The following is a 13,426-nucleotide window of genomic DNA, read 5'->3' as shown; positions in this document are numbered from 1 at the left end:
CTACAGGGTTGGTTCTTGGGGAGAAAGGTTAGGGGGCGCTTTGCCTTGGGGGAGCAAGGAGGGTTGCCTGTAGGAGTGTGTTTGCTGATGCGACCCTAAAGCAAGTCCAGCTTTATTGCTGTAGGACAGCAAATGTGTTTGGTTTTGTTTGCGGGATGGAAAAGGGCAGGGCATGGATCTCTGAGCATCATCTGCTGGCAAGCTGCAGAGCAGGGGGATCGTTTGGCATTAGGGAACTCCAGAAACAAAAGGTCTGTAAATGGGATTTTGCTGGAATGAACAAAAGCTGTGCAGAATGGGAATGCGTGTGGGGGAGCCCTCCTCCGAATTCCATCTGCTTCGGAGGGTGCCTTGGGCTGTGCAGTGTATACACAGGGGTAAAAATAGCCAGATAGAGAGAGGCTTGAAATCCAGTCAGGCACCAGAAGAGAACAGAATGTGCGTGCAGCAGTGTTTGTGTGGAAGGGGGCGTGTGCCTCCGTGGGGAATGTGAATATTCCTCTGAATTAGGTTCTGCTCAGCATCGGAGCCAAACTAGGCACGCAGCGTTGCACTTACCTCGGGAGAAGCTCTTCTCTGCGCTCGGGTGTGCATAATGGCAAATGGTGAGCATCGTTGGTTACCTAACAAGTGAAGGAAAGCGCCTTGGGGTAAAGCCTTTGTTTTCTCTGAAGGCGAGCAGTTGTCACGCGTGCTGTCTGTTATCTTCAATGGTATTGATTGGAAATAAAATCCCGTGGAGTTTATTTCTCTGTGTTCCTCTGAGTATCTTCAGCTGTACTGAGATGATCCACTGGTCGGGATTGCCTGGTTTGGGGAGCTTTTCTATCACTATAAATCAAAACATGCAGAGAAGTGCAGTCACGATGTCTACATCGAAGTGGTACAGTGAGGTGTTAATGCTGTGGCTCCTCAGGAAGGCCACTGCCATGATAAGAATATTTTAAAGAACTGTAATGAAGTTGATGTTTCACAGAAAGCTTCTCTCTGTTCTCAGCTAGGTGTTGTGCCCTTTGGGACTGGAGCAAACCTGCGCCAGGTGGGCAGAAACGAGACCTCCCTACTGCAGCAGGTGCCTCTGAGGCAGGGCTCGTGCCTGGCAAACATCCCCCTGCCAAAAATATCCGGGGGATGAGGGCATCTTCTCCCCTCGTGGTAAGGCTGCTCACTGAAGCTGTATTTAGTCTGACCAGGCACCTCTCTGCGTGAAGTGCTGGCTTCACAGGAGCAAGTGGCAGAGCTTTGGCTGCCCTCTGCAGCGTGCAGTCCCTGTGCATGCTGCGTGCAGATGGACGAGGGAGTTTGCAGCCAAAAGGGGCAAGAGATGCCCTCTAAATAGGGTTTTCTTTTTTTCTTTCCTGGATCCGTTTGTGGCTGTGCCTGCATTGGGTTTTTCATTTCGTTTTCTGGTTCGAGTGTCCCCCTTAATTCCTTTTTCACATCCCTATGGCCATGTCTCTTGGAATCTGTTAATTCATTGTCATTTCGGCAGCAGTCAGCGTGCTCCCGTGGAAACCATGGTGGCATCCTTTCTAAAAGAATATCAGCTCCTGGGCAGCCGTGTGTGCAACCTCAGGGTGACAGGGCCAGCGAGGCCAGGCCAGTTTGATTTACTGGAAATGGATGACATGGGGAAGCAGATGATGGCAGGGATTCGGTTTCTTGTTTTGGGAGAGAAAGGATTTATTTAACTAATGTGGGATCCAACGTGTCACTGCTGTTTCTAATCGCATGCACAGTTGTAACCCAAGCCATGCAGACCCCAGTCCTAGGAAGCCTTTTCCATGTCGAGCATTTTTCATGCAGCAGAGACAATGAGGTGCTAATTGCAGACTGAATAAACGGGTCCAAACCCACTGAGAGCAGACTCGTCCGATCCGTGCACGCAGCGATGATGGGAAGAAATTGGTGAAAGGAGATCTATGAAAACCATGTGTTAGTGTCACACGTAGCAGGGAAGGGAAAGGGGGCTGTTACCCTGCTTGTCAGGCCTTTTAAAGTGAGGTTTGAACCCAGGAAGTTGCCGGCTGTTGTGGAATGGGTGACACGTTCCTTCACCAGCAGCTCCCAGACACAGCTGGAAGGCTTGAGAAGCTGGGAAGTTTCTCCTTGGTTTTACCTCTTGGCTATATGAGCTGTTCCTGCACCTTTTGCTTTCAGTCTTTGCCCGGCTGAGAAAGCAAAGCCAATACTGATCGGGGATCATTGCTAGATTTATTTTTTTCCATCCCTTTTCCTTTAGTTTGTCCTTCACTGCATAAGCTGGTAGCAAAGACCTCAGCAGAGAGCAATGAACTGGAGCAAGCTGCCCCTGAGGATCGGCCCGGGGGATGCCCAGGGACAAGAGGCAGGCTGCTCCTTATTCCTCAGCTCCCCCTTGACTTGAGCCTACTTTACAAATCCAGCTTACAGGTCTGGCGGGCATCCTGCCCTCAGCTGCCCTGCAGTGGCTGCGTTGACCTCAGCGGAGTTGCTCAGGGATTACAGCAGCAGAAACACGTGCAGAATTTGGCCTGGGGATGTTTCCTAACCAACGAGGAAAAGGGAGAGAGAAATAGCATCCAAGTAATGTAGCACCAGGCAGCCTTTCTAGCAATGTGGTGCCAGGTTTGGGCACCATCCAGATAGCTCTGCCTCCTATGAGCTGCGGGTGTGCTTGGTGTTTTGGGGTTAATTCCTTCTAAAACCGGGTTTGGTGCGGGTCAGGGTTCCCTCAAAGGCAAGGAACGGCTCCACGTGCCTTCAGCTCCTCTGCTTCAGCCCTGTGGGCTGTGGAGAGGGGTAACACAACTCAGGCTCCACGAGGTTAAACCCACACCTGGCTGGACTCCGCTGGCTTGCAGTGGATTTACTCTGACGCACGTGGCCCATCTGTTCCCCCTGCTCTCACCACGCAGCACCCTTACATAAGGGCAGCTGAGATCACGGGGGGTGTTCAGACCCTCACCTCTGCTTTTACAAACCCCTTCCACCAGGTGTCATTTCTAGGAAGCCCTTGGAAGGGTTTTTGTGCTGGGTGCTTCCCAACGAAGCCTTATTTTGGGGTATTTGCACGATTTGTCATCGACCCGTGCAGATTCTCACCAAATTTAGCAAGTCTCACTTTGGAGCAGCTCTACGGAAATCACGCACTCAAACGGCCGCGGGTTAGAGGCAGATTTCCTCTAGCCTTTGTTTGCAATACGAACATGAAAGGCGGCTGTGGAAGAGACCCCCCGTGGGAATCACCCTCTTACAGCAAGAAAATTTGGGGCAGGGCAGGCTCGTTTAATTGGGTGCCTTTCAGCCGCGTTCCCGGTGCTAATTGGGCATCACGCTGGCTTTCCGAGGCATGACTCAGCCCTGTCCCATTACATCCCCTCCTCCTGCATCAGTATTATTCTGCTGATGACACCTCCCGGGCGAGCTGGCATCTCCAAACGTGCAAATAACTCATCCTAATGAGGGCCGAGCGCACGTTGCCAAGCGACGCAGCATCGCCAGGGTCTTCGTCTGCAGGGCTCGAAGGCACGCACATTAATGGGGCTGCTCTTCACTCTGCTCGGTCTTTGAACCGAGCCACACAGGGAAAAATACTTGAACTCAAGAGAAAAGGAAGCGTGGGTGGGATGCATCGGGAAATGGGTGGGGGAAGAGAAACGTGCCGCAGCTCCCCAGGTTAGGGGGCAGTCAGGTTTCACGACCTGGTTTCTCAGGGGAAGGAGGCAGATTGCTGCCCAGGGAGGGTAATCCCATGTTCTGCGGGAGCAGCTGCTGTGCTCCCTGCTCCGTGGCATGCTCGCCAGCTGTCAGAGTCCACGAGGGCTGTGGTGAATCAGGGCCAGCCCTGACAAATCACTGCTGACTGGTGGCATACCGGAGAGACTCGTGCGAGTGCAGATTGGAGATGGCAGATGATGATAGCTAATGAAAATGGGATTGATCCGTCTTCTTTACCCTCTGGAAACCATCGTTCTGCCTTTCCTTGTGTGAGAAGGTTGGGATTTGCTCTGTTCCTGGCCCCCTAAATGTAGAGGTACAGCAGCACTGCTGAGTGCGTGGCCGGGTGAAAAGCACCTCCATCACCTTCCCATTGCAGGCTGCCCCAAATGTTGGGAGCTTTTAATCCTCACAATTACAAGCTACCTGCCTTTCTACTTGCCAGCTACTAGAGTGGGAAACATAGCACATATAGGACGTTCTCCAGGCAATAGGGGCAGAAAAGCTTAGGGCAATGAGGACAATTCCTGCCTGCAGCCCCCTGAGGCAACGGGATGTGCTGTGAGAGACAGCCCTGCCTGGATGTCAGGGTCTTGAAAGAGTCTGGGTCAGGACAGAGTCTGTCTCTTTCTGTTTGCAGGACTTCTCCTACGATGACTCAAAGGTGGAGTTCAACGTCGATGCCCCAAATGGAGTGGTAATGGAAGGCTACCTCTTCAAGAGAGCTAGCAACGCATTCAAGACATGGAATCGGTGAGTAATGACTCGTAGTCCACCTGATATCCGGGCCAAGGCTCTGAAGACAGCTAATACCATAGGAAAACTAAATCCATCACAATTCAGAGGAACATCGAACAGCAGGACATGTCTGGTTTTCAAGAGCCACAAGTATCAAACCTGTCAGTTGTGGGAGGGGGAGATGTGAGAGTGGGAACATCAGCTGTCCTGCTGAGAGCTGAGATGGCTTTTTGTGCACTGACCCTGCTCTTAATTGCTTATAAATATTTCATCTGATAGATCACCAGGAATGCCAGTCTCATATGGCTCCTTCAGTAGTTAGGAGTCTCTACAGCTGCCAGAGACCTTGGGAAAGTGGAAGCAAAGGTTTCATGTTCTTGCCTTGTTCGATATTTATGTGTTTAGTGTCCCTCGAGAGTGTCTTTGGGTTTCATATTTGGTTGTGCAACCCTTCCAGTGAGTTTCTAATGCAAGAAATCGATGCCTTTTTGGCCCACATTTCCTCCTCTCACTTAACAGAGAAATGATATAATATTATGAGACCCGGTACTTGGCTGTGGGATACACTCAGAGTATGTGCCACAGCAGGCTTGAAATATGCTGTCATTAGACTTTGGAATAAATAAACACGGAGTGATTCAGCGAACAGTCTGTGGGATGCACAGAAACTGCCTGTGTTTGCACAGAGAAAAGATCTGCAATTACTGGAGATCTCTGACTTGGTTAGACCAGGGAGTCCTCTCTAAGCCTTGCCCTAGTACTAAGGAGAGTCCAGTCACATTTTGCAGAATGGTTTTGCCTCTCAGGCTCTTATCCCCTGACATTTCAGCACTAAGGTTGCAGTTGGAAGAACCAGAAATGACTACAGCAGCTCTGGCCCGGTGCATCGTCTGTTTGATTTCAGTGCTTGCCTGAAAGGTATTGCAGATGAAATCTTAGCAGCCCTTTTAGGATTTTCCTGCTTGGTGTTTCATAAGCAGACTACAGCCTCTGTCCCTAGATGTGCAGGGTTGCTTTCACGGCATGCCATGTGTCTGTGCAGAGGAGGTCATCCTGAAATGTGTCAGGTTCGTGTCACGACCTGTACATCGAGAGCTTGGTTCTTGTGGAAGAGGTGAAGAGTTCTCAGCTCTCTTCTCCACCTGGCTGTGAATTCAAGGGGCACCCCATAAGGCATTTACCCTGGAGGGAACGTGATCCTCTGAGGCTTCCGAATTTTCCTGGTGCCTGAAGTACAGCTAGTGGCAAGGGCTCCAAGTTTTCCCAGGCCCCCAAATCCGAGCTGTCCTCCCCCGTATCCTCCTACACCCTGGTGATACACAGCCTGTATCTTCCCCACAGCCTCCTCCATCCCACCCACTCTTAGCCACAGCTCCTGGCGCTTACTCATCGCCCTCCTGCTGTCACTCCACCGCTTACCGGTGCTGCCTCCCCCTCGTGAGCAGGGGGCAGGCAGAAAACAACAAAACCCATGGTTCAGCTGAGGTTAGGAGGCAGCACTAGGCAGCAACGTGTGCCCTGGGGTGGCAGAGCAGAGAGCAGAACCAGGAGAAGCTTTCTGCTCTGCTTTGTGTGACAGCAGCATTGCTCCTGGCGCACAGATTGTTACTGTCACAGCAGCTCAGAGATACAGAACCACACGAGCTCATCAAACGGGGCTCCTGCGTAGGTGGGATGGCCTCCAGTTACCTGTATTTTCCCGTTTCTCTGCAGACATGTCAAGTCCTTTATTGCTGTTGCCTTTTATCTCCCCCTTTAATGTTTCAGCAGTGACGAAAGAAAGAGAATCCTGTCTCATCTCATTTGCCTAGGGAACCCAGTTCCTTTGCAAAACGAGCGTGATACAGGCTCAAATGACAGCCTGCTGCAAGCTCTTTGGCTCTTTGTACTCAGATGTTTCTTCCTGAGGTCTGGTGGTGGTGGCCGTGGCTTTCATTGCCCTCCGGGATGAGGATCAGGTTGCTAAACCTTAGGCTGTGTTTTGGGATGAGGAAATGGCTTGGGGGGTTGGATTTAGCACTGGAGATTAAGCCACCAGGGACTTACCCCTGGTATCAGCATCACATGGACGTTCTCTCACTTATATTTTTATGGAAAGCTGGCCCTAAGGAGGCAGACTCCCTCCCAACACACGTGTCCTTACTCTAGCTGCAGCAAGCAGGAGCTTTGGCGTCCAGTTTGACCTCCCATAGTCTGTTGTGGCTACAGAGAACTCAGCATATCCTATACCAACAGCCAGGTGTGCAGCCTTTTCGATAAACACCAAATATGCCAGGTCCATCCAGCCCCAAGCAGCGCACCGTGTCCCACGGGCACTGCATTTACTGCCTGCACCAGGGTCGATGGGCACACACAGGCTTCTGCCCCGGTAATCCTAGGCAGCAGGATGGACTGCCCTATTCCTTCCCTTGCTTCCTCCTTCATATACACTGACATATCTAGGGCACAGCATCTCGATGCCAGGAGTCATTCCCTAAGGCTCTAAACCCTTTGTTTATCCTCTGAGGGAGGGCACCGGGAGAAGCAAGGGTTTATGACATTAGTTTTCAGCTGCTTTGAATAAATTAGACTTAAATGCGGAGATCTTGTTCTGCTGCAGAACAAACCACCCGTGTAGAGCTCTGCCGTTCATTTCTCCTGTTGTCTGTCTTCCTGCAGGAGGTGGTTCTCCATACAAAACAGCCAGCTGGTGTACCAGAAAAAGCTAAAGGTCAGTGAGGCTTCCCCAGGTGGCCACCTTGTGTCCTGGGGACTTCTGCACCATGGTGGGGAGGGTGGGGTTGGCTCAGAGGGATGGCAAGCCCATTCAGGCACTGTTATGCCCCAGAGTTAGATGGTGCTGAGAACCAAGTGGCAGCAGATGGTGTTTGCAGTGGTCTAAATCTCCCTGATCGACGGAGGAAGGTTGATGTCCCCAGTCAGCTGGCCCCTGCATGCGCTTGTTGTCCCAGTCTTTGGTGCTGTGCAGCCCCTTCCTATTGTCCTGGAGTTTCCCCATGGTGGGCTGGCTCAGTTCTTTCTGGCCCCAGCATGTGGTAGCCAGCAGGGTTTGGGGAGGAGTGTTCTGAGAAGCCTGATTCTGACAGATTCAGGGAGCTGATGAAGCTGCTTGTTCTCTCCCTTTCAGGATGTCCTCACGGTAGTGGTGGAAGACCTGCGGCTCTGTACTGTCAAGCCATGTGAAGACATAGAGAGGAGGTTTTGCTTTGAGGTCGTCTCACCTACCAAGTAAGTTTGGTGGATTCCTTGGGTCATCCTTATGGCAGCTGGAGTGTGCATGGATCTGCAAGAGATTCAATTTGAGCAGATGTTGCCCTGCATTAATCAGGGTTGGCTGGGATTCTCCAGAGTCCCCATAAAGCTTATCAGATACCAGCACAAGCCAGATGTGGGACACACAGACCTAATGCATATACAGACTGTAAAAATGGCAGTGCTCAGCTTTCCAAAACTGCCTGGAGACTTGGAAGAGGGAGAACCTCTGACAGCGCAAGCATGTAGGATTAATTTTTGCCACTGTGTCTGCCAAATTAAGGTGCTGCCCCCATTGGAAAGGTTGTGCTGTGGATGAAGCAGGACAGTTTTGACCAAAACACGCACTCTTTTTGTTCTTCCAACTCTTTCCTTTCTCTTGCAGGAGCTGCATGTTGCAGGCTGACTCGGAGAAGCTGCGTCAGGCCTGGATTCAGGCTGTTCAAGCCAGCATTGCTTCTGCATACCGGGAGAGTCCTGACAGTTACTACATCGAAGTGAGTGAGGGGTCAAGGAAGGTCCCTAATGGTGTCTCAGGGCCCTAGCAGTGGGCTTTTGGGCTGTGACAGGTCCAGTGTGGGTGAGTGAACATTTGGACCATGGTAGCAAGCTGCTGGCTGTCCTAAATAATGGGCAACAATGATAACGAGCCGCAAGCCCAGAGCAGGGATGGGGTGAAGCACTGTCTCATAGCACTAAGTGATTAATGAGGCCCTATCCTTTCCTTTCCTGGACCAGCACTAGCTCATTCCCCTTCAGATAGTGCATCCTCTCAATGCCTCTGCAATGCAAAGCTCCAATTCCTTCCTTGCAGACCCTAGACCCCTTTTTGTTCCCTGCAGAGACTGGACCGGACTGCTTCCCCATCAACGAGCAGCATTGATTCTGCTACCGACTCGCGGGAGCGCAACGTGAAAGGGGAGACCATCTTGCAGAGGGTCCAGAGCATCCCTGGGAACGACCAGTGCTGTGACTGTGGTCAGCCAGATCCCCGCTGGGCCAGCATCAACCTGGGCATCCTGCTGTGCATCGAGTGCTCTGGCATCCACAGGTACTGTGCACGCGTGTGCTCTGTGGCACCAGCCAGGGGCGTAGATTGCAAGCTCCTAGAAAAAAGGTGGAGCATGGGTTATAACTGAATGATGTTGGTACAGATGGATTCAGACAGTTGCTTGCTGCAGTGCTTGTGTGCAGGTACAGTTCTGTGTGCAGCCCAAGCCCTGTACTTCCCACACAGCTGCTGTAGTTGAGGTTGGCAGCCCACGTAGCAAAAGTGCAGAGTCTAGCTCAAAGTACATCAGGAAACAGCTTGAATAACTCGGCTGTAGTGATATTTAGCACTTGCTTGCAAAGCATTTCACAGACATCAGCTAATTAAGTTCACACAGCTTTAGAAAGCAGAAAAAGGATTAATTTACACAGTCCACTTTTAGCACTTGTGAAAAATTGAGTTGTTGAAACAGGAAGCCTGGCTGTTTTTTCCTGCTGTACTGCATTTGCGTTATAGAGCTGAGAAATTAACTGCCACACTCTCTCATTCTTCACTTCCCATGCGTTGCAATTCCACCTGTTTCCTGAGCCTAAAATGACAGATAGCTGCACCCATGAGCACGCACATAACTGCAACCCTGAGCAATGCTTCTGCCAGCAAACTGACCTGTTCCTTTCAGTAGCTCACAGTATTGAGCCACCAGACAGCCTAGTAGTGTGCACCTCAAGTAGGGAAACCCTTCTTGTTAGGGGTCTAAAGACGAGGAAAGTGAAACAGAATGTTTCAGAGACAAGTAATACAGAAGAATAGCTTTTAATGTGAATAATGTTGTGGCAAGGGATTTTTTTTATCAAGCTTTTGTGCTATAGTTATGTCTGTGTAGATGAATACAGAGGAATTGGATTTATATTGCTCATCTTATGATACGTGATCTGTTTTGAGGCATGTAACCATTTTGTTTTTCTTTCTTTTGGATAAATAGGAGTCTGGGTGTTCACTGCTCCAAAGTCCGATCTCTCACGCTGGACTCCTGGGAGCCAGAGTTACTGAAAGTGAGTGGTGGCTTCTGACACCAGGAGCTGGACAAATGGTGGGCGTGGAGGGCCTCTTGGTGGCAGAGGTAACTCCTCACCTGAGCATTTCATTCCCTCCCTGTTGTATTGCAGCTGATGTGTGAGCTGGGGAACAGCACCATGAACCAGATTTACGAGGCGCAGTGTGAAGAGCTGGGACTTAAGAAACCCACAGCAGGGAGCTCCAGGTGAGTCTGAGCGCGTGCCCTGGTCCTTACAGCCCCGTGGGGAGGTATCCACCTACACCAGCCCCTCAGCTCTGCCCTGAGCTCTCTGGAAAGCCAGACTGAATGGGGCTGGCATTCAGGGAGGGCCCAAACTCTCTTCCTTGTGGTGCAAAAGGCTTGGGTAAAGCTGGTACACCTCAGCTTGCTCCCTCTGCAGCTAACCTGAGCTTGACTCAGAAAGGTCAGTGTGGTGTTACCAGCCAGCAGCCTGGTGAAACAGCCTTCGACCAGGAATTGCTGGGTTTACACCTGCTGAGACCTTACAACTACACATAAATGAAGCATGTGATGTGGGCTGGGGCTGAACATCCCTTTCCACTCTCAGCCACATGCTGCGTTCCTCAGCTATGCTGTGAAAATTTTGAAATATTTTTAGATTTGAGAACATTTTTCTGCTCCATTCAGGCCTCGGTGGCTTTTAGGACTCAAAGCCAGGTTGAGAAAATGACCCATAGCAGCCTTATCTTCTTGTGGCTGGTTGCTTTAGGTGAATCTTGTGGCCCTGTGCACAGCTTTATGCTGCTCTTCTCTTAGGCAGGACAAAGAAGCCTGGATCAAGGTGAAGTACGTGGAGAAGAAATTCCTGAAGAAGCTGCCAAACGGGGAGGCTCTGGCAGAAAACGAGCGGAAACCTCGACGCTGGTGTGTGAAGAAGTGCCAGAGGCACAACAGTGCCACAAAAGCACCCACAGCTCGTAGGAAGTACCGCCACGAAGCAGGCAACGCATCACCAGCCATGTTGTCATCAGGTGGGAACTTCCCTGCCCCAGACAGAGCTGTGTTGGCCTGGCCACCACTCCGTAGGTGTGGGCACAGCTGCCATAACACATGGCCCTGCATCTCCAGGCTCTGCAGCCTGCTGGGGGTATAAGCAAAAGTGCTATTGCACAAACCTGGATGCAGATCTTTAGAGCCATTTCCTAACACTTCCCATGTGTTCGAGGAGGTTCTTCTGGCTAACGGAAGAGATCTTTCAAGGCCAGGTTGGATGGGGCTTTGGGCAACCTGAGCTAATAGAAGGTATCCCATATCAGCAGGTTTGAAACATAATTTTTAAGGTCCTTTCCAAAACAAGCCATGCTATGGTTCTATGATCTTTTATATCAGGGTGATCTAGCAACTTCTAAGCTGTCTTTGCCTTCCTTTTATATTCCAACTTCCTGCTTTTTAACAAAAGAAAGAAGCAAATCCATTTAATTTTACCTACCTGGTCTGTAATGGAGGCCACATTTATGAAGGCTTCTGGCTGCTCAAAATGCTCTGGTATGACTTGGTCTGCAGTGTTAGCACCAGCTATGGTGGTTGTGTTTTGGTGCTGTATGTGAGCATGGTTATGGCACTGAAAAATTCTGGGGTATGCAAGTTCAGCCCGGGTAAATACAGCTGTGGGACTTTTGCATTTGTTCATCTGCCTGTTATTAACTATGCACTTCAAAATCTTTCTGTAAAACAGCAGCCACGCTGGAGAGGAAGTTCCGTCGAGATTCCCTCTTCTGCCCTGATGAACTGGACTCGCTCTTCTCCTACTTTGACACTGGTGCTGGCTCTGGCCCACGCAGTAAGTACAAAGAAAGACAAAGTGCCCCTGCTTCTGGCACCCTTTACCTCCCAGCTGTTCTAGGGTGTGTGCATGGCACCAGACTTGAGGCAAGGTATCGGCCTCACTAGAGAGGCAGGCAGCTGACCAAACCACACAGACCTTGGGTAAATGTCTCAGAAGAGTGATGGGGAGTTACTTGCACCAACTCCAACCCATCGCTCTTTTCATTGCACTTGTTATTTTAATATCCTATCAGTCAGTCCCCGGTGTTTGCATTCTGGTGGATGGGATTTTTTTCCCCACATCTTTTACTCCCAGACTGTGCATTCCATCGTCCTTTTCTGGGTTGAGTTTCGGCTTTTCCTTTTTTTTCCCCTTTTTTTTAGCAAGCGTTACTGTGGACAATTTTTCTTTTTGTGTTTTGTGACGATGAACTCCCCTCATATTCCGTCCACCTTCCTCTAGGTGCCAGCCACATCTCTATGCAGCATCCGCTAACAGCTGGCCCATGGAGTGGCAGTGGCATTGGTCCCGGTGGGAGCGGTACGCCGTTCCTCCTGGACGGAGGTAAGGTGACGCTCTGGCAGCTAGCAGCAAAAGAGACGCCCAAATTTTACTTGTTCCAAACCAAACATCAGAGGCAGCTCTGTATTTTCTTGCAGCCAAACAACTGGAGCACGTAAATGACCTGGGGAAGGCAGGCGGGCAGGCTTTTGAAAGGTTAAAAAGCATCGTGAGGCTTCCTGCAGTCAAGTTGCTGCATCTGAAAGGAACAACTCTCTCAGATGAAGGGTCCAAGCCTGCACATGTGGGCAGCACGTGGCAAATGGGATGTAAGAGGTGTTTACCTCAAACGCCCTGCATCTGTCACAGACCAGGAGCATGGCTGATGAGGAATAGTAACTTTTTAAAACAACTCAGCCACTTCACGTTATTCAGAAGCTCGTACGATAATTGCAGGTCCTGTGTCAGCCCAGCAGAAAATCGCAGCCCTTTGTACAAGTGCATTTTACCTCTTGAAGTCAATGAAACAGGTGCTTTAATGCTTGTCTGAGTCAGTGCCTTAAAGGCTGTCCCAGTTTCAAGGAATTCAGCACTATTAGTCAAGCAGAAACAATAGCTTGAATGTAGAACTTCCGAGTTCAGCAGCCTTATCTGGGTCCTGTGGAAGAAAATAGGAGCTTTAGCACTGATTCAGTGGGAGCAGAACTGGCAATTTAACACATTAATGTTCATGTGCTATGAGCCAGATCCTCCTTTCTTGCTTTGATGTAAATCTAGTGTCGTGCCATGTAACTCACTGGAGTCGCTCTTCACTTGTGCTGCTGTAGTGGAAAGCATGGTCTCACCAAGGATTGTTTGCTATCTACAAAAAAACAGCAATAATTTTCCCAAATTATTTTGGGAATAATATCAGCAAATCCAAAAAGGACAGGCATGATGTGTGCTGCTCTAAGCCTTTCCTGGGAGCTGCATTCACCGAGTCAAGAAGTTCCTCAGTCCTATCCGTAAAACTAATCTGGTGATTACTCACTACTTGCAAAAGCTGTTTCAAAACTGGACGGTCTCCAAAATTCCTTAGTGAATGAATCTGAATAACAGAAAGCATAAGTCCAGAAAAATCCATCAAATTCATGTGACAGGAGTTTCTTTGCTGCTTGATCCGTGGCCAAGGGACTCTGTTTTGAGTCTGCTCTCTAGTTTCTTGTATAGTTCTGCCAAGCAGCTTTGTACAGATCAGTGACATTGAAAGCTTTTGCCCAGTAATTAACTGGGACAGGAACATGTGTTTGTCCATGGCATGAGCAAATATACTATCAGGGTAAAGGCTGGCTGCTCGTCTGTGTCCAAGCCCGGCTCTGGATGATGCTATTGCCATTAGTATTATGAATGTCTTGTTTTTTTT

The 13,426-nt window shown here is 50.0% G+C and overlaps 1 protein-coding gene across 5 annotated transcripts in view; it reads left to right on the top strand.

The window, feature by feature from the left end:
* Window positions 1–13,426, top strand: part of ACAP3 (ArfGAP with coiled-coil, ankyrin repeat and PH domains 3) — a 70,123-nt gene that overhangs the window by 48,494 nt on the left and 8,203 nt on the right. For 3 of the 5 annotated variants that reach the window (XM_072027034.1, XM_072027030.1, XM_072027031.1), the window contains exons 11-20: window positions 4,340–4,452; window positions 7,096–7,147; window positions 7,565–7,665; window positions 8,075–8,186; window positions 8,532–8,740; window positions 9,663–9,732; window positions 9,847–9,941; window positions 10,515–10,729; window positions 11,434–11,538; window positions 11,986–12,087. In XM_072027034.1, coding sequence (XP_071883135.1) covers window positions 4,340–4,452; window positions 7,096–7,147; window positions 7,565–7,665; window positions 8,075–8,186; window positions 8,532–8,740; window positions 9,663–9,732; window positions 9,847–9,941; window positions 10,515–10,729; window positions 11,434–11,538; window positions 11,986–12,087 — 1,174 coding nt within the window. Of the gene's footprint in view, window positions 1–4,339; window positions 4,453–7,095; window positions 7,148–7,564; window positions 7,666–8,074; window positions 8,187–8,531; window positions 8,741–9,662; window positions 9,733–9,846; window positions 9,942–10,514; window positions 10,730–11,433; window positions 11,540–11,985; window positions 12,088–13,426 lie in introns of all 5 variants that reach the window. The other 2 variants (XM_038166625.2, XM_072027032.1) reach the window with 2 other exon arrangements.

The sequence above is a fragment of the Anas platyrhynchos genome, chromosome 22, assembly GCF_047663525.1.
Source record: "Anas platyrhynchos isolate ZD024472 breed Pekin duck chromosome 22, IASCAAS_PekinDuck_T2T, whole genome shotgun sequence".
In the NCBI taxonomy this organism is placed as follows: Eukaryota; Metazoa; Chordata; class Aves; order Anseriformes; family Anatidae; genus Anas; species Anas platyrhynchos.
The sequence above is the reverse complement of the archived record's forward strand: the minus strand, read 5'-3'. Positions and strand labels throughout refer to the sequence as shown.